The sequence below is a fragment of the Oenanthe melanoleuca genome, chromosome 1A (assembly GCF_029582105.1).
Source record: "Oenanthe melanoleuca isolate GR-GAL-2019-014 chromosome 1A, OMel1.0, whole genome shotgun sequence".
NCBI lineage: Eukaryota > Metazoa > Chordata > Aves > Passeriformes > Muscicapidae > Oenanthe > Oenanthe melanoleuca.
This window is the reverse complement of record NC_079334.1, coordinates 27420935-27442656: the sequence shown is the minus strand read 5'-3', so window position 1 is coordinate 27442656 and position 21722 is coordinate 27420935. Positions and strand designations below refer to the sequence as shown.

Genomic DNA, 21722 nt, shown 5'->3' with positions numbered 1-21722 from the left:
GATGGTCAGGCAAGAGGAGTCTGAGGGTCTGAGGAGCTGCCTAAATCTAATCCCCCCACAGCCATCTGCCCTGGTCGAGCACCTGAAGTGACCCCCAGAGTTTATCCATGGATCTCAGCTGGAATAACTTCCAAAAAGGTGGCAGTAACCTTTTATGCAATAACCTGATGGGAGTCACCTCTCCTTGCTCACTGGCACATTCAGTTTGTGCAGTGAGGATTCCTGTAGGATTCTCTCGCCGAGGCTTGTGCTGTTCATGCATTTTACATTATGCCTGTGGCTGAGTCACCTTGAGTGCCACACTCAGGAGATAAAATGGAATCCAAGATTGTTACAGATGGTAAGCATCAGAAAACAGGTTCATAATGGAAAGTATAGTACAAAGTTAGCTGTAATTGCCCTGTGAGTTTTCACGGGCAGAGGTGATTGGGGATGGAGCAAGCTGCAGCAAAATATTCTAGCAGTTCTGCCTAACCTCTCTTCAGAGCCACGATGGCTGATCTTGTAGTTTAAGATCTGGATAAGAGAACTGTATCTCTGAGGTATTACACTCTTTTGGGTGATGATATGGTAGTGAAGTTGGTATTGGTACTTCTATAATTCTCATCCCTCTTTACTTTCCTCAGCTGAAATTCTGCTAACATGTCTTTGTAGCATGTGACACATTTTAGTACAATTTTGAAGAAAGATATTTATATGTTACTTAGAATTTTCCAGAGCAATAAAAGTTCTGTTTGTGATTTCTTGTTAGGAAGAGTTGTATGATGGAAGTTGAAATTATGCAGGGTATGGCTGCAAAATACGTGATGTACAGAAAATAGGATTATTTAAGAGGAATATGATTGTATATAAATACACTTTTTTAGGAAAGTAAATTGCAAAACTTACAAGTATTAGAAAATACATACATATATGATGTGTATCTGTATTTTTATGATACCAGATTAATCGGGACACTTTATTATCTATGAAGCTATAGATAAATAATCTGTTAAAGATGCTAATATCTGCAAAGAGGGTGTAGTTGAAAGGAACTTTTAAAGGCTTTAGAGTGAGCAACTGTCAGGTATATTTAATCCTAGCTATGAATTTTTTGTCTTGCCTTATTCTGTGTGGAAAAGGATTTGTATAAAATGGCAATGCAGTAAATGCAAACGTTTGAAAGTGCCAAACTTCCATATAGGCTGTTCTGTTTCCAGGATCCCTGACAGTCCCAGGAGCCTCAAATGACCTTTGAAAGTGCTGCATAGTTACAGTGTCACTCAGCTGGGCATCACTGGTTTTGTATTTGTCACTCAGCCAGGACTCTCAGTCAATTAGAGAAATGAGGATTTTGAAAAGATAGTAAAATCATCATTGATTCTGCCAACCCTTGTTTGGCCAGTGTATTTAGAAATTACTTAAAAACCAAAACATAGCTCCAAATCCTGTTTTTCCACGAAACTATTGACGGCGTTCTCTAGTATCGTTAACGTCCTTTTCCACTAGTGAAGCTCATTTTTCTTTATACCTGATGGACGGTGGTTTCCTTCCTGCTGGGGCAGAGCCGGAGAGGCAGCTGTTCCCACAACCTGCACTGTCCTGTGCCCTGCCGGGATAGCTGGAAGTCTTGTGCCCTCTGGTGGTACGCACATCCAGGGAAGCGGCAGGCAGCGAGCCTGCCATCCTGTCCCTGTCATCTGCTAAACAACAATTTATGGGGGAACAAAATGAACGAGGGCACTCTCAGGTAATAATTAGCCCCATTAGCACCACAGTCAGTTAATCAATACCAGCAATAAATCGGTGTGACATAACATATCCAAGTTAAGAATCAGAAGAGACCAAGAAAAAATTATTTGATCCAGTGTTAAAATGCTAAGGCTGGGAATGTTTTTGAAAGTGGGTGAAAATCTCATTTAATGATTCTGTAGTTTAAAAGGTCAATTTTAGCTGCATCTTCATTAAAATGATAAGTTTTTAGCAGTGATAATGATCCCGATTTTTAACTTGTGTATATACCTGTGCTGAGTAGGAATAAAGCCAGCCTTCAGTTTATCCTTTTATTGCAGTGCCTGTACAAAAGGCTTGTTCTAGGGAGGGCTCAGTAGCACAGGCAGTTAGCAGAGGAAAACAAACAGCCTTTAGCAGACAAAAAAATATTCAGACGACCTCAGATGTGAGACTCAGGCACTGTTAAAAATATTCCTAATTCTCAGTAGTATGTATGATAATGAAAGAAAAGATCCCTGTTAAAGAGGAGCTCTGGGTAAACATCACTTATTTTACTGTGTTTAAGTGTACTGACTTTCCAGCTTTTCTAAAAAATAAAGAATATCTTTTGAGCTATTTGAATTGGCAAACAGAAGCAGCAAGAGTAATTTCAGGCCCTGGAACAAACAAAATAGGCAAAGGCTGTCTGGTGGTGGGAGGGGGAAGGGATGTATCTTCTGGTCTGTAATCAAAGGCAATTGCTCTGGTCTTCCCTCGTCCTCCCCTTTTCCACAGTGACATGTCCAAACAAGCCCAGTGTACTCCTCCTGACAGTAAACAGCAGGTTTTTAATGTCAGTTCAGTGGATAGTCATATTAAATCCTTTTCTCCCCCCTTATATCATCCTTTGAACAGTGATTGCTTACAACGAATGGAAGACGCCAACTGGTGGTGACTTTGTATAATGTGAGCTTTGTGGGCAGTGCTTTTCTTAATACTTCCTCTATTTTATGTGTCTCTTCAGGGAACAGCAGTGGGAAAAATACTGGAAAAGCAGGGGAAGACCTGTAGGTCTTGTGGATGTCTGGTTGTGAATGATGTGGTAGCTTCCTTTTCTCATTTATATGGGATGACTCTTGCAAAGAGCTCATTCCTGAGTGTTGGGTGGAACGCCTGCTCCCAAATGTTTTTCACACTCTTGCTCTCCTTTGTCCCTTGTAGGTATGGAGAGTGCAATCACACTGTGGCAGTTCCTTTTGCAGTTGCTGCTAGACCAGAAACACGAACACCTCATTTGCTGGACGTCTAATGATGGAGAATTCAAGCTGCTCAAGGCAGAAGAAGTGGCTAAGCTGTGGGGACTCAGAAAAAACAAAACTAATATGAATTATGACAAGCTGAGCCGGGCGCTCAGATACTATTATGACAAGGTAAATTTTGTTATTCTCATGCAGACTAAGAAAATAGAAATGCTACCAGTTAATATTTCTCCTCTCTGTGGAAGGTATTCAGAAGTTCCTCTAGCTAGTCAAGATACTAGAAGGAGAAGATTGTAGAACACAAATATACAAATATTTTAGAACACAATCTTACGTATTCACATTTCTCAATTTCAGACTCAAGTAAATTCAAGGAATTTCCCAACTGTTTCTGCACCCTTTTTTGATGAGTATTATATTGTTTTTACTAATATATATTAAATCTTCTCAGGATTAGTTCTCCTTACATGGATGTTTTTCAGTAAGATATATAAATTCCAGGTTACTGGGTTTTACTGTTTCCTATATTCTTGCAGATTAAATATTAATAACAAAGACTGTTATAGATTTTGTATATTAAAAAAGGAAAACTTCATAGCCATGCTTAGTGGACTGTTTCCATCTTGGTTTTCAGAAAAGGGGGTGAGATGAGATTATACAGTGAGTAATGCCAGTGTTCTGTACAATCAGGGCATGTTTGCTGCCTGCACAAGGCAGAGGAAAGTAGATACTGTTTCTGGACTGACCTTACAGTACTGTTGTCATGTATTATTTGTAGTGCACTAATTCTTGCAGGGCACAATGCTATGCAATCAATCTAACACAGCGATCAAAAAACATGTTGACTGCAAATGAACCATGAGCATTTGGATGATCAGACTTTTCATGACCCACAGGGGCTCCTTCTCCTGAAAAATCTTTTTAGTTTAAGATTTAGAGGTGTTAGTGTTTTGTCTACTAGAAGTCAGATTTTCCCACTTAATATGTTTCAAAGGTAGCCTGACTGAGAAGGCACAAAAGGATTCGGTGAGGACACTACAGCGGCTGTTTCAAGCAGTTGGTGTGATGAATCCCCTTCACTAAGTGCTGAAAAGGCTCCTGCCCAGCATGAGAAAGCTTGCTTCATTATATGATCCCAACCCCTCTGGTTATAAACTTGACTGGGATCAACGGAGACAGAGTGCCTGCTGGTGCATGAACAGCATAGCCAGGCAGAGCCCTAATATGCTGTTAGTGACTGAAGAGACATTGCTTAAAAACAAGGAACAAGATATTTGTAGCACTTATGCTTTGAGATCTCTCTGATCTCTTTGAAGTGATGGCATATAATGGCTACTTACCTGACTATCTTGTTTCTTTTATTCCATAACCTTTTTTTTTTTAACCCCTTTTCTGTTTTCAGTTCCCTGTCCCCAGCACACACAAACCTTTGTCATCTGTTTTGTCTCTGCTTAAGCAGCATCTGCCAGAGTGGTTGTACAGTTTCTTCATCAGGGCTCTGGCTGAGGTGACTGCTTGCTGTTTGTAGAGATGGTCTTCTCTCTGACAGTTTTATCTAAGTGTGGCACAAGGATTTTGGCCATTTTTTTCAGGTGTTCTGCAGTTCAATGAAGGTCATAGCTCCTAGATGGAAAGAAGGATAAGATCTCTATTCCCCATGTACTGCAATCAGGGCTTGAACCCCAACCCAAACCTATGGCTCTTTCTATTTAAATTGAAAGAGTAACTCCTTTAGAATGGAACAGTGGGAGCTTCTCACTTTGGGTGTAACGTTTTGTGTCCTGTAGGTTCCCAGACAGTGGAGAAAGGTGAATTATTGGCAGAGTGCAGAGGGACAGAGCAACTTGCTGCAGGTTTTCAAGTGGGAGAGATAATGGCATAAGATAGCAAATAGTGAATCCTTGTAGAGTGGGAGGTTTGCTCAGCAGTGGGTTTAGTCTTAAATCCTTCCTCTGCCTTCAGTTCAGTCTAAACTGCATAGCACAGAAGGGAAGAAGTCAAAAAAGGGAGGAAAGGCTCCTTGACATTCTTCCTTCCCCCCTGCAGAACAAAAGGTGAAGGACTGGGGAGGTGAAAGAGCCTCTCTCAGACTTTAATGCTCTTTTCCTTTAGACCATTCACCACTGTGAGATAAACCCCAAAGCAGTCTAGACTCTGAGGTAGCCTTAAGGAGCCTTCTGAGATCCTTGTCCCCTCCTTAGTTGTGTGCAGTGATGGATGTGCTGATAACTGGGGGTCCTGGGCAAATAGGATGCACACTGAACAGATGAGACAAACACTGAGCTGCAGATGGGGGTGTGGCAGCAGGAAAGATGAGGCAGAACTCTAGACAAGACTTCATTTGCACTATGGAATTATTGACAGGGATTTCTTTACCTATAACCTAAGTGATCTGGCAGCATGTGAGTTTGAGATAAGGGTCAGTGATTTTTTATAAATTATGGTAGCACATGGGCTGGACCTTCCTTTCTTAGACTGCCCTCTGCTCTTAGTGCATACAGTTGACACTGAACTAATGTTTCATGGTCTATCTTTGAAATTATTCACCATGGAGAAATATAACCTGATTGCTGGGTAAATGGGGGTTTATGAGCTTTGCCTTTTGCTTGGGGGGAACACTGGCTTGTTAAAATTCATCATCTGATTCATCTGAACTTAAAAGCAAATTAATTCCAGTACTGGAGAAAAATATCACAATTAGGACAAGTTCCTTAGCTTGGCTTTGAAAGCAAGCATGACATGCTGTTGAGGCTGATGGCTAGATTTATGTTAAATTCACATAAAAAGCACCCCAGGAAATGTAGAGTATGGCATGTCTTGATTGTAATCTGCTGCCATGATTATAGTTGCTAAAGGTTTGTAGATAATCTGAAGACTCCATTTCCTGTTTCATTTGTTCCCCAAATCCCTCCCCCTCACCCACTCTTATTTTTATTTAATGCCTCAACAGAGCAGCAGCACAGATGACAGATAGCACAGAGGAAAGGCAACCTGCACTCTACCTACAGCTTGTGTCCATCATGTCAGACACTTTTGCTGGTCAGAAATCTCTTGTAATGCTTTCAGGCAAGGAAATGCTTCAGCACTATTCCCACACAGAGCACTTAGCTTGAATTAAAATACCTTTAAAAGTAGGGCTAATAAGTTTAGTTTTTTTCCTCAAGTTACCCAGTTATTTTGTTTTTATGGTAGCTGTAATGGCACAAGTCACCAGGGGCTTCAAGACACCACAAGAGAGAAGTTAGTGAGTTTTCCCATTAGATTTTTTTTTTTATTGAGAGATGGAGGGTGAACCCAGGAAATGATATGCTGATACTGACATTAATAGGATGTAGCAGTTGTGGAAGTCAAGTCCTCAGAAGTTGGAAAATAAAAGAATCACAGTTCCCTGGATAACCCTAATGTTTGCATGTGTTATGCTGCATCTTTAATTATGCAGTCACATAGTGTTGTGATGAGCAGCTATTCAATATTTTTGCATCCTCTGTGAACAGTATGTGGCCTGAGGCTTTACTCAGCGAGTGCTATTCAGTCTGTTTCAGCTTTAGTTTCAATTAATGGCTGCCCACTTGTTTAGATGGCTTGGCAGTATGATTTATAGTATTAAAATAATATGGGCTCCTCTGTGCTTATTGCAGTGCAGGGACAGGGCTTCTCAGGTGCCAATGCATTCACTCCTTTCCCATAACAGATCCAGTAACCTGGTTACTAGTTTGTGTTTTTAATATCCAAGTGTAGGTGAAAGCACTGAAGAATTGTTTTGGGCAAGGGTCCCTTGCTTGGGTGTTTACAGAACTTCAGGGTGTAAAGTGATAATGAAAACTATTATTTTACTTTTGAGAAGGTCTTCTCCTCAGACATCTCAGGGGAAATAGAATCCTACAATGAAGCAATAGCAGTGTGATTGTGCTGGAGTACCAGCTATACCTAATGTAGTGGTACAAGTAAGAGATGTTATAAAGAAATACTTTAGGAGTATTAGAAAGTACCTTTATAGAAAACTGGAAGAAGCTTCATTCAAGAGCAATTTGTGAAAGTCGAGAAAGTGTTTGGCTGAAATGGCATAAATGGTTATGTAGTGCTGTCCCTGTGGAAAGAGGTGAGGTAGAGAAGAAAAACCAAGAACACCTGCCTCAAAAAGATGCATAAAATAGTTCATGTTTGATGTGAAAGGGATGTCCAGTGAACTGTAGCAGAGAGAGCAAAGAACCTGGTCATAGGTGCCAGCCAGAGAAATAGCCTTTATCTTCCAGATGGAGGTGAGTGAAGAAAGACTGAAACCCAGCTAAATGGGAGCCTGGATCTTCCAAAGGTCAGTACAGGTGAACTGTGTATTAGCACCTGTGCCTGCATCAAAAATGTTACAAAATCTGGCTTCTACACACACAGTGTAATAAACATAACTGCATAACCTGTGATGCTAGCAGAGTCTGTCTGCCTGCACATGCTGATGTGGACACACTCCCATTTTTCAGAGCAAAACATCCTGCCACAGGTACCTTCTGCCAGCATATGTACTTCAGACACAGAGTGTGAGCAGCCCTCTGTCTGGGTTGGGGTCCCAATAGCTGGAAGCAACCTGGATGGAGCTCTGGCAGGAATTCGTAGCCTGTGTTCCTACACATGTTGCACCCCTCAGTACTCTTAGAGATAGGGAACTTGAAACACATCCAAGTGAGACTTAGGAGCAGCTACAGCTCTCTTCTTTCTTCTCTGACCAGGGATATTTAGTACCTACAGACAAATTAATTCTGTTCTATCATAAATTTTGAGATCTCAGGTATCCTGATTATATAGGTCACTTTCTGGAAAGAGGGAAAAATGGTCTTCCTGCTCCTAAGATTCCTCATTAGTCTGAAGTTTGACTAGGAAATGGATCCCATTTCCCAGCTCAGTCTCCCAAGTGGCTCCTGCAGCCAGCAAACTTGCTAGCTAACAGGTTTGGGCCGAGCCACTAAAACCCTTGTTACCCGGTAGAATAGTTACACATTTGCTCTAAATGGATCAAACACGGAGTAGGAGTCAGAGTTTATAAAAATAAAACACAAACACATGATAGATTTCAGTAGTGCATACGCATAGTTGACACAGCCCCTCCCCAGTAGTTTAGTTTAAGCTGCAGGGAGAACCAGTCCCCGGAGCCTTTGGCACCCAGCTCAGCCTGGATGAGCTGCCCTGTGGAGCACAGGGGCAGAGCAGACCCTGCAGCCTGCAGCTGGTGATTCACAGCTCTGCTGAGGCTGGCTGTGGAAGGGCCCATGAAGCGAGTTCCTGAAGTGCTGGGTGTGGGAGCCTGAGCTCCCAGCACGGCTGCTGTGCTGGAGCAGGCAGCAGGCGCTGCTCTGCCCGGCTCTATCAGCAGCTTTCCGGGCACTTCTCAGCAGGGCGGGGTGGGCACGGCTGCTGTAGTCGCAGCAGAGGGGGCAGAGGAGGGGAAGTGTAAACTGTTCAAGAAGCCAACAGAAGAGGGACATTCCCTGCTGCCTGCTCTCTCTCTGAGTGTCAGAGAGTGCTGTCTATTGATAAGATTTTGTTTTTTAAGCTGTTGGACTGGAGCTCCTGCACTTGTCCCGGTTGCTCATTTCTTCTCCGCAGCAGCTGCATGGACACAGCAATCCTACCCTGGATCCCTGCAGCCCTGGCCAGCAGCCACCAGCACACATTGCAGGCCTGTTCATGAGGGAATTTACATAGAAAATTCGAACAACAACAATAAAATAGGGCTAAATGTTCACATACACTTACTGTCCTGCTACCAAGGAAGTGGACTTCCTGCAGATGCAGGAAGGCAGAAACAATTCTTTGCCCTTTCAAACTGCTTGTTGTGGTGCCTGTCACTGTCTTCTGTGGTTTGAACCATCATAGCTCAGAATGATTCTGACAGGTCATTGAGATGATGGTAAAAATATGCTACTTTTTACCTTCAATTATTTCTCCAAAAAATATGGAAAAGTCACTGCCTTTCCAAGGCACTTCATTAATTTCTGTCCTTATTTTCTCTTGCATGCTGGTGGAGATTTCCTCAGGCTACACATTTAAGAGAAGCCTACAAAGTGCTTGAGGGCTCTGCACTTTGAATCTTTTCATCTCCAGCCCTCGTTAAGTGGTCTTTGCTGCAGGCTGGCAGAGTTGGAGGAGCAGCACTACAACGTTCTTAAAATATAACTGTATTTAATAATAACAAAGGAAGTATAAACTCACCAATCCATTCAGTTGCTTTTTATAGCAATGTTCCCCCATTTCAAACCTGTATCAGTGTAAAAGTGCAATCCTTATAAACATTTAATCTTGTTCTTCTGGGAGTCACATTTCCCAAGGAGAATCTCAGTTGCTAGTGCTTGATTTAACAATAATTCAAAGTTGCCAGGAGGAAAAAGAAGGCATTATTTTAGATTTAAGAATATATATTGAAGAAAGAAAATAAAAATCCAGTTGGGATGTTTCTTTTTATATGTGAGTAGTTTGGAGATTTTGCTCTTTGGAGAAGGCACGCGATATCGAGAGTGCAGAAAAAGTGCAATCATCCAATGTTGCACCTAATTAGCAGTGAAAAAAAAAATCTAGGCCAAGCCCAAAGCTATGGGAATTAAAGCTCATGCAGATTGAGATTCTGTGGGCTAACTGTTTGTCCTGAACCTTCAGAGGGCAAAAAAAGACACAGCAGCATCTGCCATGTGGGTAGATGTGTGTACAATTCAGCATGGAAGAGGACAGTTTGTGCCCTTAGTCTGAACTTGCTGAATTTAATTCTTCTCTTTGCTACAGATCCCTGTTATCAACTTGGGAAACAACATTCTCTATTTGTGCCACAGCTCCTGACCTGTGAAGCAAAGCTACATCCCAGGGTTCTTTGTAGGGTTAGTTTTGTATACAAGAAGGTGCCTGAATGAAATGCCAGGACATTCAGACAGATGAATTACAAAGTGCAGTAGCTCAGCTAAAAGACAGAAGAGGTACTGATACCCAAGTGCAGATTCTTCTTTCACAGAATGATCCTTGCTTTTGTGACTGAACAAGGTGTAGTGCAGGCACTAGAAGCACCCAGCAGTATATGTTGTCTATATGTAGAGAAAGATTATGTTTCTTTCCCTTAATTTTCTTTTTCATTTTCAGTCAGTTTAACAAATGTTTCCACTATTGGAGTCAGAAGCTGTGACAGAATGAAAAGCCAATTAGATTTTTAGTAAATTTGTAAATATTTACATTCTCATATGTACAGCAAAGCAGATGTCTGCAGAATACCAGCTGGAAGTGCAGCAGATGTGCTGGACTAAAGGGAAGCCTCTTGGAAAGGGTTTTTCGGAGGCAACTTAACAAACTCTTCACCAGGGCTTTCAAGGAGAGAGAAATTAGCATGGAAATCTCAGGACATACTTCTTCTTTTGTTCTGCAGCACTTGGCTTAGGGTGGCAAAGATTCCAGTCCCTAGGCCAGGCTGTGCCATAAAGCGCCTTTGTGGAGGAGCTCACATCTGCTTGGGAATTGTGCTAGAGCAGGCAGCCAACCTGGGTTTGCAGGAGGAGTGCTAGGACTAGAAACAGGACACTCATAAAAAGTCTCAAAAGGAATCAGTTCTTTACATAAAGGGGGCACTTAAAGAAAAAAATAAATGGTTCTACAAACCTTTGAGAGGTTTGGGACTTTTTCAATAATTAATTTCCATAATCGGTTTAGACTGATGAAAATCTTCTGCCTGCACCAGTGAGCATCCTGAGCCTAATACAGGCCTGGAGATGGTGCAGGGGATATTGCAGGACACAGGTACTTTTCCAACCATGCAAGGGGCTGCATTTTTCACAGGCATAAATGATCATTGCAGAAAGACAAAAGTCACTGTAAGTTTAGCTCAATCCTTTCCTTATCTGATAAGGAGCAGAGGGTCAATAGCTGGGGCCAGGAGGCTGAGGTGGTTTTGTCCCTTGCAGACATTCTGAGAGTACTTCATCCTCGGGGTAGTTGGTGTCAGTTTTAGGAGGCATGAATGAAGGTGTTTGCCTTTATTGTGGAATTCAAATGGTGGCATGGCTCAAATCCACAAGGCAGCAGAATTGCTTTTACTGGAAAGAAAATATTTCTAAACTGCTTCAGAGGAAGCAGAAGTCAAACAGGCCCCAGTAAGTCTTTGTCACCAAGTGATGGTTTTGTTGGAAACCATGAGGAGCCAGGAGTGGACTCCCTGGCTGAGCAGAGAGAGATATTGGAATAAGCCAAGGGTGATCAGCATTTGGAGCCCCACAAAACAACTTGCATAACTTGATGAGGGAGCAGTGCCCCCTACCCTTGTGTGTGCAGTACTGGGTGCCTCTGAAATGCTCACCTTTCTAGCACCTTCTTTGTATTTGCAGAACATCATCAAGAAAGTGATTGGACAAAAATTTGTGTACAAGTTTGTCTCCTTTCCTGAAATTTTAAAAATGGATCCACATGCTGTGGAAATCAGCAGAGAGAGCCTTTTGCTGCAGGACAGCGACTGTAAGATGCCTTTGGAGAGCAGGGATCAGCACAAGCACAGCTTGTCAGCACTGAAAAGCACAAGCCGTAATGAATATATCCACTCTGGCCTGTACTCCTCTTTCACTATCAACTCTCTGCAGAACCAGCCAGACCCTTACAAGACAATCAAAACAGAAAAACTGGAGAAGTCAGAAGGAAACACACCAGTTGAAGAAGTCCGGACTGTTATCAGATTTGTGACAAACAAAACAGACAAACAAGTTACGAGGCCCATGGTGTCGTTGCCTTCTACTTCTGAAACAGCAGCTGCCTCTGCTTTCCTCAACTCTTCAGTATCAGCTAAAATATCTTCCTTAATGCTACCCAACAGTGCCAGCATTTCATCTCCATCATCATCCTCCTCCAGGTCACCATCTCTGTCTCCCACCTCACCCCTCCCTGCAGAACACAGGAGCTTCTTCCTTGACTCCAGTTGCCACGACTCAGATTCCCTTGAGCCTCTGAACCTCTCCTCAGGCTCCAAGGCCAAATCCCCATCTCTTCCCCCAAAGGCTAAAAAACCCAAAGGCTTGGAAATCTCTGCCCCACCTATGATTCTCTCCAGCACCGACATCGGTTCCATCGCCCTCAACAGCCCCGCGCTTCCTTCGGGATCCCTGACTCCAGCTTTCTTCACTGCACAGGTAAGACCTACCTGTCTCCAGGCACTCCCTCCACGTGGCCAAGAGTGTTAGTTCTGTGGGTCTGTCACCACCTGATGGGAAAAACCCCAACGTGTGGGAAAGAGGGAAACACAGCAGTGCTCGGAACAAGGGGTGGAAAGTAGGTTTCTGCTGGGGTTTGTTCCTAATTGAGTGTGGGAAGAGCTATCACAGTTCACAGACTGTCTGAAAGAATAAGGAGATGGGCAGCCATTAGTGAATTTTTTATCAGTTCAAACCAGCCTCCAGATCTACAAAACAAACAGGAAAAAGCCAAAAAGAAAACCACAGGGGTTTTGTAGGTCACAAATTGAGCATGTGGGATGCTTGGTTAGATTTCTCTGCTAGATGTTCCATCCATTCAAACAGTGTGACCTTTTTGTTAGTTTCTAAATACAGAGCAAATTAAGTGGTTTCCAAGACAGGCTCTGAAGTCAGTTTCAATTTCCAAAGCTGTACAAATTCACAGAGTACTTGCCAGAGCTTCCCTACAGCACAGACTTACTGAATAACCAGAAGGTTATTTTGTTCTTTTTAATAGCATATTTTTGGTAATGTCAGCAGCAAGTTCTCATTTTCAATCTAGTGTATGAAAAAGCCTAGGAGTTCAGAACAGAAGAGGAAATCATACAGATATGACTCAGTATGTTCATTGGTGAGTTCTGTCTTACAATACCACGTCAAAATTAGACCAAAAAAAAAAAAATCCAAGAATAAAATTATCCCAATGTGGAACATCCCCCAAGATCCCCAGCCTGGAAGTAACAGTTGATGCAAATGCTAGCATTGAATGTTGCAAATCAGGCAGTAAATAAATTAGTACAAAGGTGTGTTACAAGCCCTCACTCACTTCAGATTGCCTAGAAGACACATGGTATCCAGAATCCCATCACCTCTTCCCTCTGTGGAGGTGCTGGAGGTGTTTGATGCAGGCAGAAGTGAGAGTGTTGGCAAGTGCTCCCAGCCAGCACAGCACTTGCTCTCCTGAGTTGTGGGCTGGCTGCAGAGCATTTGTGCAGCTCAGGCACGCCTGTAAGCCACAGAGATACAAAGTTGTATCACCAAGAAAGAGTGGTTTGTGGGCTGACACCTGCCATTTTTGACATCATAAAGCCTTTAAGTGAAGTTTTGTTTGGCAGGAAGAACAGAAGTGTGGCAAACAAAAACTGAGATGCATTGACAAGCTTATAACCTCTAACTGTGGTATAACCACAGTATTTTTTTTGTAGGGAGCAAATCTGACAACATCAGATGACATCCAGACACAATGACAGTGTGAGTTATTTCAAACCCACTTTAATCTGCTGTTGCCCCAAACCACAGGATGAACAGAGATTTATTTCCTCATTTTGTAATTATTCATTTGAATATTTTACTTTCCCATGCACCTATAAACTGGTGTACTTACTGTCCTGAAAGATGTAGAAGGGAATTATGTTGAGGACTGTGGCATTGCTGTAGCAGGAGGGATAGCTAAGGCTGTGATGAGTGTTACCCAACTTAAAGCCATCACAAATCTTTTTTACAGGTTGTCCTATCACAGAAGGGGCATATGGCATCTGTGTAGGATAGTTCCTGGGTCTAATTATTTAAACTTTGGCTCTACAGCAATATAGCTTTTATCCTCTCCTTTAGCCTTCTTTTTCTAGTGTGGATAAGAAGCACCCTGCATCCTAAACACTTGTCCTAATGAATATAAAATGGAAACTACATAGCAGTTGTATTCAGGTAACTGTAATATCATAATGCAAAATAACTAAAGCCATGATTTAGACTGGAAATCTGCTGTTCATCCCATTATCCAAGGAAGAACATGCATTGTATCTCAAACGTTCTCTGATTTATCAGATCTCAGTGTGAAACACCTGCTGCCAGGGGCAGGTGCAGAACAGGATGTACATTCTGAGAAGGTCCTGAAGCCTGAGAGGATATTTAAAATATTTCTGAAATTTGAAAGGCTTTCCACTGTACCTGCTGGTCATGAGGAATACCCTCAGGTGGAACGCTGTGTAAGGGCACATGATACACACCATCAGTTTTAGAACAGAAATGTATGTGTGACAGCACTTGCTTGCTTTCTGACAGCTAGAAGTGACAAGATTGTACTTACACACATTGTAACAGAAGTCAGGAGCCATGAGCATCATTGCTTAACATAATTCTCTCTGTGAAATGAATTATTTCTATTTAAACTGCTCCTGTGCTTAGATTACAATGACATTTTTAAAGTAGGAACTTCCCAGTTGTTTTACTTCTAATACCAGATGTATGCCTGCATGTGGGCAGAAAATGAAGTGACACATCAATTTCCACATATAATTTAGGGATAGCCTGTCCTGTGGTGTTGTTTACACTTAGGTTTCCCCGGTGGTTTTGATGCTTGGCTGATGCCTATACTCAGAATAAGCCTGGGAGGCCCTGTGCTCTTTTTGCATTAAATATTAAACAGATTGGGAGGCTTGCTTTGGCTGGCTCTTGGTTCTGGCAGAACTTGCAGACACTAGTGCTCTGCCCATCAAAGGATATGAGCTTTTCCTTAGGACTGTTTTAGGCATGTTAGTGTCTTCCAGAGATGAATGAAGGGTAACAGTTTTTCAGATCTGTCTGAAGACTTGCTTTGGCTGCAGCTACATAGAAATAAACACCTCCAAGTTTTCATCATTATTTTCAGGAGCCCCCTCAAGAACTGCACTTTGAGTTCTGGATATTTGCAGCTTCTTAGAGGAAAAATAAAGAATGGAGGCTGCTCACTGGCGTTCTTGGAACAGTTGCCACAATACTGTGTACTTAGTTGAATGTTGTTGTGTCTAGCTACTTACATCTTTGGTTTTAAGGTTAGTAGGCTCTTCTGTAAGTGGATCTGAGTATTTATCCTGACCTAATTCAGTGTGTTGACAATGTCATAAATCTCCACCGGTAGCTGCCTGCCAGTGGAGCATCAGCTTGGAATGCAGCACAGGAAAGGGGCTCTTGCTGGTGCTGCTGATTTCCTTCCCCATGAAAGCACTACAGTCCTGGCAAGAGAGTGTTTGTAAAGGACTCTTGACAAGTGCCTGCTTGTCAAGTGAGATTTTTGGTTGTTTTTTTTTTTTTTTTTTTTTACAAGAGATGTCACTTGATGAGATCAAGACTGAGGTCTTCCCCTTGCCAGGCCTCCACCCACTCTTTTCCCCTTTTGTTGGCATGCAGATATATCCCAACCCTGACTGGTGCTCCTGTGACCTGATTTACTGCATCAACACCTTTTGCTTTCCCAGTGATACCACAGGTTTATTACTCCTTGGGACAAACACGGTTTCTTCCATGGGATTTGGTGTTTCTGATCCACCTTTCTCAGCACAAGAAAGGCGGTGGGGTCCTTTGCCTGCACATTACTCCACAAACCCCACTTCATCTGAGATTCCTTAGCAAAACTATTCCAGAGCAGCCAAGGTCTTTGCATTAAACAGCCTTTCAGAATCACCAGGATAACTTTAATGTTTGCTGCTCCTTGTCTTTCCCATCTCTTCTGACCCTGTTGTGAACTGCAGTGCAAGCATGTCCCAGCAGGTCTGTGTTCTGATGCCTTGGGCACTGCTTGGCAGATGGATCTGTGGCACTGGAAATGCACGTGAGCTGTGGCAGTGCCTGTGTGAGCTGCTTCTGGCAGAGAGCAGGTGTGATGGGCCCTGGTGTCAGCAGCTGCTAAGGGAGACCCCCAGCTGCAACTTCCCTGTGTGAGAGTCTGTATTTCTGCCCCGGTGGGGAGCACTGGAATACAGGACCTGCTGGTTACTACAGGGAGATGCAGGTACTCTCTGTCTTCTATCTTCTCTTGCCATATTTTAAACTCTGAACAAAAGGATGCCCCAGTTCAGCAGAGCACTGTGGCAGTTGTTTGACACAGCAAAGCATATGCTTGCTTGCTAACTGTGTACTCAAATTCCATTAAGTGCTTTGCTAAATAGGACTGATTTTGATAATTGGTGAGATTAACTCATTATGCCAAATACTTTTTTCAAAACCGTCACATGTTCTTTTCTGGTATGATAACAGTTATTCTGGATACAGAATAATTCACTTAATTCTTCATTTGAATTAAGATTTGCATGTGCTCTAACTCTATACCTCCCCTCCAATTGTGCTTTAAGAATGCTAAGGGCAATGCCAGCAATTCTTGTGCATTGTGGCACTGGAAGGAGGTACCTCTGAGTTAGGAAAAGCCTGGGATTCTAAGTTCTTGCCATTTTGGTTCCTTTCAAACAATTACCTGTGCTCTCCTCTCTGCTGTTCCCCATGGCACCTAGCCCATACACCTGTCTCTCCCTGCTCAGCCCCATGCATTGCCAGCTTCTTGAACTCTTTCATTACAAAGAGGCATCTCAGGGGAGTAAACATCAAAGGCCAGCAGCCACTCTTTCAGCTCCACACACAAAAAATGCTTCGAAAGCTGCCATCAGGTCAAGGAATTCAAGGAAGTCAGGTCAAGGCTGCCCTTCAAAAGGTAAAAACTGATTCTGAAGGAGACTAGGTGGTGTTGGCAGGCACTGGGGCACACATGGTATTATTCTGTGTGTTACACAGTTGCATGAGCGTGGTTCAAATGAACAAAAACTATGCATCTCATTAAGCAAACAGAAATTAAATCAATTTGCATATGGAGGAATATTAAATGTGCAGTTATCCAGAGACAGGATACAGGGCTGGATGGGCAGCTGCTACTGACCATGCTGTGTATCTGAATTCATTGGAAAAGAGAGCCAGCAGATGCTGTGTAAGGCTTTAGGGATGGTGAGTGCTGCCTGGAGCTGTAACCTGAGCTGTGAATCATGGTGTGTTTTTTGTCTTGCAGACCCCCAGTGGATTATTGCTGACCCCCAGCCCACTGCTGTCCAGCATTCACTTCTGGAGCAGCCTTAGTCCTGTTGCTCCTCTGAGTCCTGCCAGGCTGCAGGGACCAAACACTCTGTTCCAGGTAGGTTTTCCCAAGGCACAGGTTTCATTGCTAAACACACACATATGGAAGAGACATTGTGGGAACATCTCGTCACATGAATCTGGAGCTTTTCAAACAGATCAAGAAAGCACAGGCATCAATGGGCACTTTAAAGAGAGGCCTACTTACTTGTACCCTGTACCCTCTTCAATCCTTGGTAGCACTGCAGGGCAGTGTCTGCTGTGGAAAGCACACACATACTGTGTGAAGGAAAGAGACAGAAATGCTGGAACCCTTTGAGAGCAGGTAACAGAGCTCTCAGAGCTGCAGGAAGAGAGTGCAGACCAGTCAGTGACCAGCCAGGAGAGGGCTGGAACATGGACTCTGGGAAAGCCAACCCAGTTTGGATCTCACCCAGTCAGGTGGATGTATGTTTATCCTTTGTCCTAATGAGCTCCTTCTCACTCAGAAGAAGGCTTTCTGAACCTGAAGGCTCCATTTCCAGTTCTCCTGCCAATTATCTGTGTCCTCAGCCAAGGACATACCTCTGAGCATGACCTTGCTGTATGTAACAGCAGAAAGGCAGCATTGTGCCTGCTCTCTCCTGAGTATTGGCAGAGAAAAATTCTCAAAGTTTTATAGAGATGTGGTAAATACAAGTTATTAAATAACCCATGATGGCCACAGCACTCAGCTGCAGCATTGGCCTGAGCCTCAGGAAGAAGATAGTGGGATGATATTTGCAGCTCCAGCTGTAGCTGCTGCAAATTAAGCTGATTCATTAAATCACAGGAGAAATTATGTTGATCTGCTGATTGGCAAGGAACCTAATGGCCACCTGCCCAGCTGGAGGTGCCAGGACGCCCCTGGAATGAGCACCCTGGCTGCTGTGGAGGGCCAGAGGAGAAGGCTACTGCTGGACAGGGACCCTGTGTTAGTCTCTGAACCTTCAGGAAGGCTGACTGCCCAAATCCAGGGCTGGGCTTTAGCTCAGGTAGCTGCTCAGGTACTGTCTGCACTGGGATAATCAGTCTTTCTACCTCCAGCTGCACATGGAGCTCAGGATTCCTTATTTGTGCTTCAGGTAAAGTCATTAGTACCTGCTGGACCTTAGTTTTGCACACATGGTTAGAAACAGCCAGACATTTCATCTGAGAAGTGCCTGCGCCGAGACCTGAAATGAGCTTGTATGGACACAAGCTGGCCACTCCCTGGGGGAACAGAAAGTGAGGAGTGGTCTTGGCTTTCCCTTCTGAGAGACCCAAAGTGCCTTATAAAGGATGTTTGACTCAAGCAAAGGCCACCATGACAAGCTGTAGAGCACAAAGCCTTATTTAACAGCAAATAGGAAATGAAAACCACAGCTGAACGCCGGCCAAGCCCACCGAGAATTGATGGGTCAGCAGTGTAGGCGTCAGGCTCTCCTCAGGCTGCCTGCACTCTCCATGCATACCCAGGGAAGAGCTTGTAATCACCTTCTGGGCTTTAATGAATCTTGGCAGAAGTGATGGAAGCATTTCCTGAGGTTTGGTGTGGTTGAGGCAGAGGTATCACCAGTTTGGGGCACACCAGGAGCACGGTGCCAGACCCCCTGCAGGACTGCACTGCTCGGCCTGGCTTTGCACCCAGTGGTGGAAGACGGGCATCAGCACCTCCCCTCTGAGGGGAAGAGGAAACTTGTTACCAGCGCCTTATCATCTGCATGTGGAGGGCGTGGTTACACCACACTTGGCTGTCCAAGGACTGATCTGATAAGGGGTAAAAATACACCCGGTGCTTGAAGTTGTTCAGCTGTCTCCCTGAAGCCAACAGAAACCCAGCACAGCTCAAGGAGCTGGGCCTCGAGGCCAGATCAGTATCTGCCACTGAGATAATTCCTGCCTCATGCTGCAGCAAGTTTATTCCACCTACTTGCTTCACTTTTTCTCAAGGCAGATGTTAAGAACAAGTCAATACCCACCACTGCAGGAAAGGTGCAGTCACAATGCCATCATGAACTGGGAATATACAGCTTGTGTATTGGATAAGTTTTTTTACACAGTACTTATGAAGCAGTAGGTGACAATAAATGCCAATACATTCTGCTTTGCATGCTGAATTGTGTAGCTAGTTTGTAGTTGCTGAGTGAATACAGAAACTGTAATTACTTGAGAGTAATTTTCCCCATGCTTTGTATGCCCAGTTTTACTTTTTCTGCCCTAGAACTACATCTCAACTTTCACTTTTGCCAAACTCATTCCTGCATAAAAGAAAGGCAAAAAGGATGTAATTAATAGTGTGTAGACTGAAAAATATTTTTGGGAGCAGAGTGGATAGCAGATTCCTCTGTAGTGTTCACTTTTCCACGGTGATGACAAATGTATTATGTGAACTTTTATATAAAAAAATACCCAATAACATTTTTATATCCTCGTTCATTTACAAATTATTCAGGTTTTGTCCTCTATCTTGCATTCCCAACAGCTGATGCAGGCATTTGGTAGATGTCTTACTGAACAGACATCACAACTCTTGAAACCATCTGGAGCCAGTTGCTAATGTTAAATCCATGTGCTTCCTGGGCTGAATGTTTTGAGATAATGAGTAATTTTCACCTTTTGGTCTCTTACAGTTTCCAACTCTGCTAAATGGTCACATACCAGTGCCACTCCCCAGTCTGGACAGAGCCTCTTCACCAGTACTGCTTTCTCCAAATGCTCAGAAATCCTGATGATGCCTCACCACACCAAGGATGTATTGGTGGATTTAACACTTCATTCCTATGGGCTAGTTTTTCCTGTGTCATGAGAAGGACATTGTGAAACCCTTTATTACTTTGGTTTGCACTTTTCATTACATGGATAATCTACTTTTATTATGTTAGCATTTTTCAACAGTGTTTATATATAAAAATATATATAAATCTGTTATGCATTAAATGAATTATAATTTTTTATATCATAGCTCTCAAGTGTTGAACACTTCTGTTGTTGATGAAGTACTTTTCTTAACGGATCACAACAATTTATCTATAGGGATGTGAAGCTTCTTTTTAATCCCTTTTTCCTGCATATTATGCATCGCGCTTGTGTAAACTATAACCGGCTGTGCCTTCTTTTGCATAAAGTCATGTAAATGATTTATATATTTTTTAGTATTAAGATAAAAAGTTGAAAGAAAAAAACTAGTACTGAACAGCCCTATGGTAGTATTTCAGTATTTTCCCCACAAATAGGCCATATGATGCAGTGTATTAATGTAACTTTGTATTAAGTGCTTTCAAATTGTATAAAAATAGCCTTATAATTTTTCTTTGCCGAAGTGGAAAACGTAATCCATGTTCCAGCCAGGAGATGTAGTTCAGAGTAACAAAGCCACATTTACACATTGATGCCCAAATTCTGACAAGCTGCAACAGGGAACTGGGCTGCGTATGTTCATGAGACGCTTCCAGCATTTGAGAGTACTTCTGTAGAAAAGGAGACATTGCTCAGATTTTATTTGGCCTATACTTCTTATGAACTGTCAAAATTACAGCTGGAAAGAGTGCAGGTAATCTCTGTCCTCCCAGGGAATGAGGATCATTCCCAATAATTTCCAGGTGCTTTGTTCAGCTGTGCCAAGTGCCTTCTACTACTTCCCTGGAAAGACTATTGTAGCTACTCAAGCTCCGCAGGTCACATTTCCCCTTCCCCCAAAGCTGGAAAAGTTACAGGTCTGTAAACTGATGCCTGGTGCTTGCAAGGAGGCAGAGATGTACATGTGGGATGTTTATGTATAAACAGCTGAATTCTGGATGAAAAAACAGCACTGTGTTACTATATACTTGCAACTTGAATTTACTGGGTATGTCCTCTACCTTGAGGGGATGGCTTAGTCATCTAAATGCCAGGTTAGGATTAGGCCAGACTCCCTGGCACCACAGACTCTAATCCTGGCAGGGCTGATGCAAATCTTCAGTTTCCTGAGGTGGCTAAATTGGCTGGAATGCAGCTTTACCGTGTCGGTTTTTCAGATGAGACCTTAAAAGCCAACCCCAAATCCGATCCCTGTTTGTGACAGGTCATTTCAACCTCAACTTTGCTTTCTGGCCAAGCAGCTGGCCACGGTCCGTTCTTTTTTGAAATGTATGCAGTGAGTTGTCTGCTGATTTTCTGCTTGGATGCATTTCAGTGATGATGTGTGTAGTTATTTGTAAAGTGCTTTTGGATTCTTCAACCTGAAAGGTGCTAAATAAACATTTTATTAATGCAGCTCTGATGTTGAAAAGCCATTTTTGGGGCAGAGGTGGTTGACAAAAGACAGCAGGAATTTTCCTCAGGCTCCTGGGTTGCACAACCAAAAACTACTTGTCAGTTCCACCTGCAGTGATAAACCTGCTGTAGCCATGTAAGTACCAGCTGATAAAGACAGCAATTGAATGCCAGACATGAGGAGAACAAATGAAGCACTTGGGACATCATTTGTTTGACTCAACGTTTCAAGAGCTCAAGATGTGCCACCCCACGGAGTCAAAAACAGATGAACCTACGCAAAATTTATGAGTGAATGCAAATTTTATACAAAGTAAAACCAGAATAGGTTGGAAGAAAGGACAGTGTGTACCTGATGGGATTGACAAGGTTAGTGGAGATAAGTCACAAGGGCTTGCAGACTGAATGTTTTTCTTCCAATGCATTCCTCTCAGGTACATGGAATATTTTTCCACAACTTACGGAGAGG

The 21722-nt window shown here is 43.0% G+C and overlaps 1 protein-coding gene across 1 annotated transcript in view; it reads left to right on the top strand.

Annotated features, from left to right (window-relative positions):
* The window catches only part of ELK3 (ETS transcription factor ELK3), a 35397-nt gene extending 14144 nt beyond the window's left edge, over positions 1 to 21253 (top strand). The window contains exons 2-5 of the mRNA XM_056482518.1: positions 2914 to 3122; positions 11297 to 12088; positions 16938 to 17060; positions 19633 to 21253. Of these exons, the coding sequence (XP_056338493.1) occupies positions 2916 to 3122; positions 11297 to 12088; positions 16938 to 17060; positions 19633 to 19731 (1221 nt within the window). The 5' untranslated portion in view covers positions 2914 to 2915 and the 3' untranslated portion in view covers positions 19732 to 21253. The remainder of the gene's footprint in view (positions 1 to 2913; positions 3123 to 11296; positions 12089 to 16937; positions 17061 to 19632) is intronic.
* Positions 21254 to 21722: the final 469 nt, after the last annotated feature.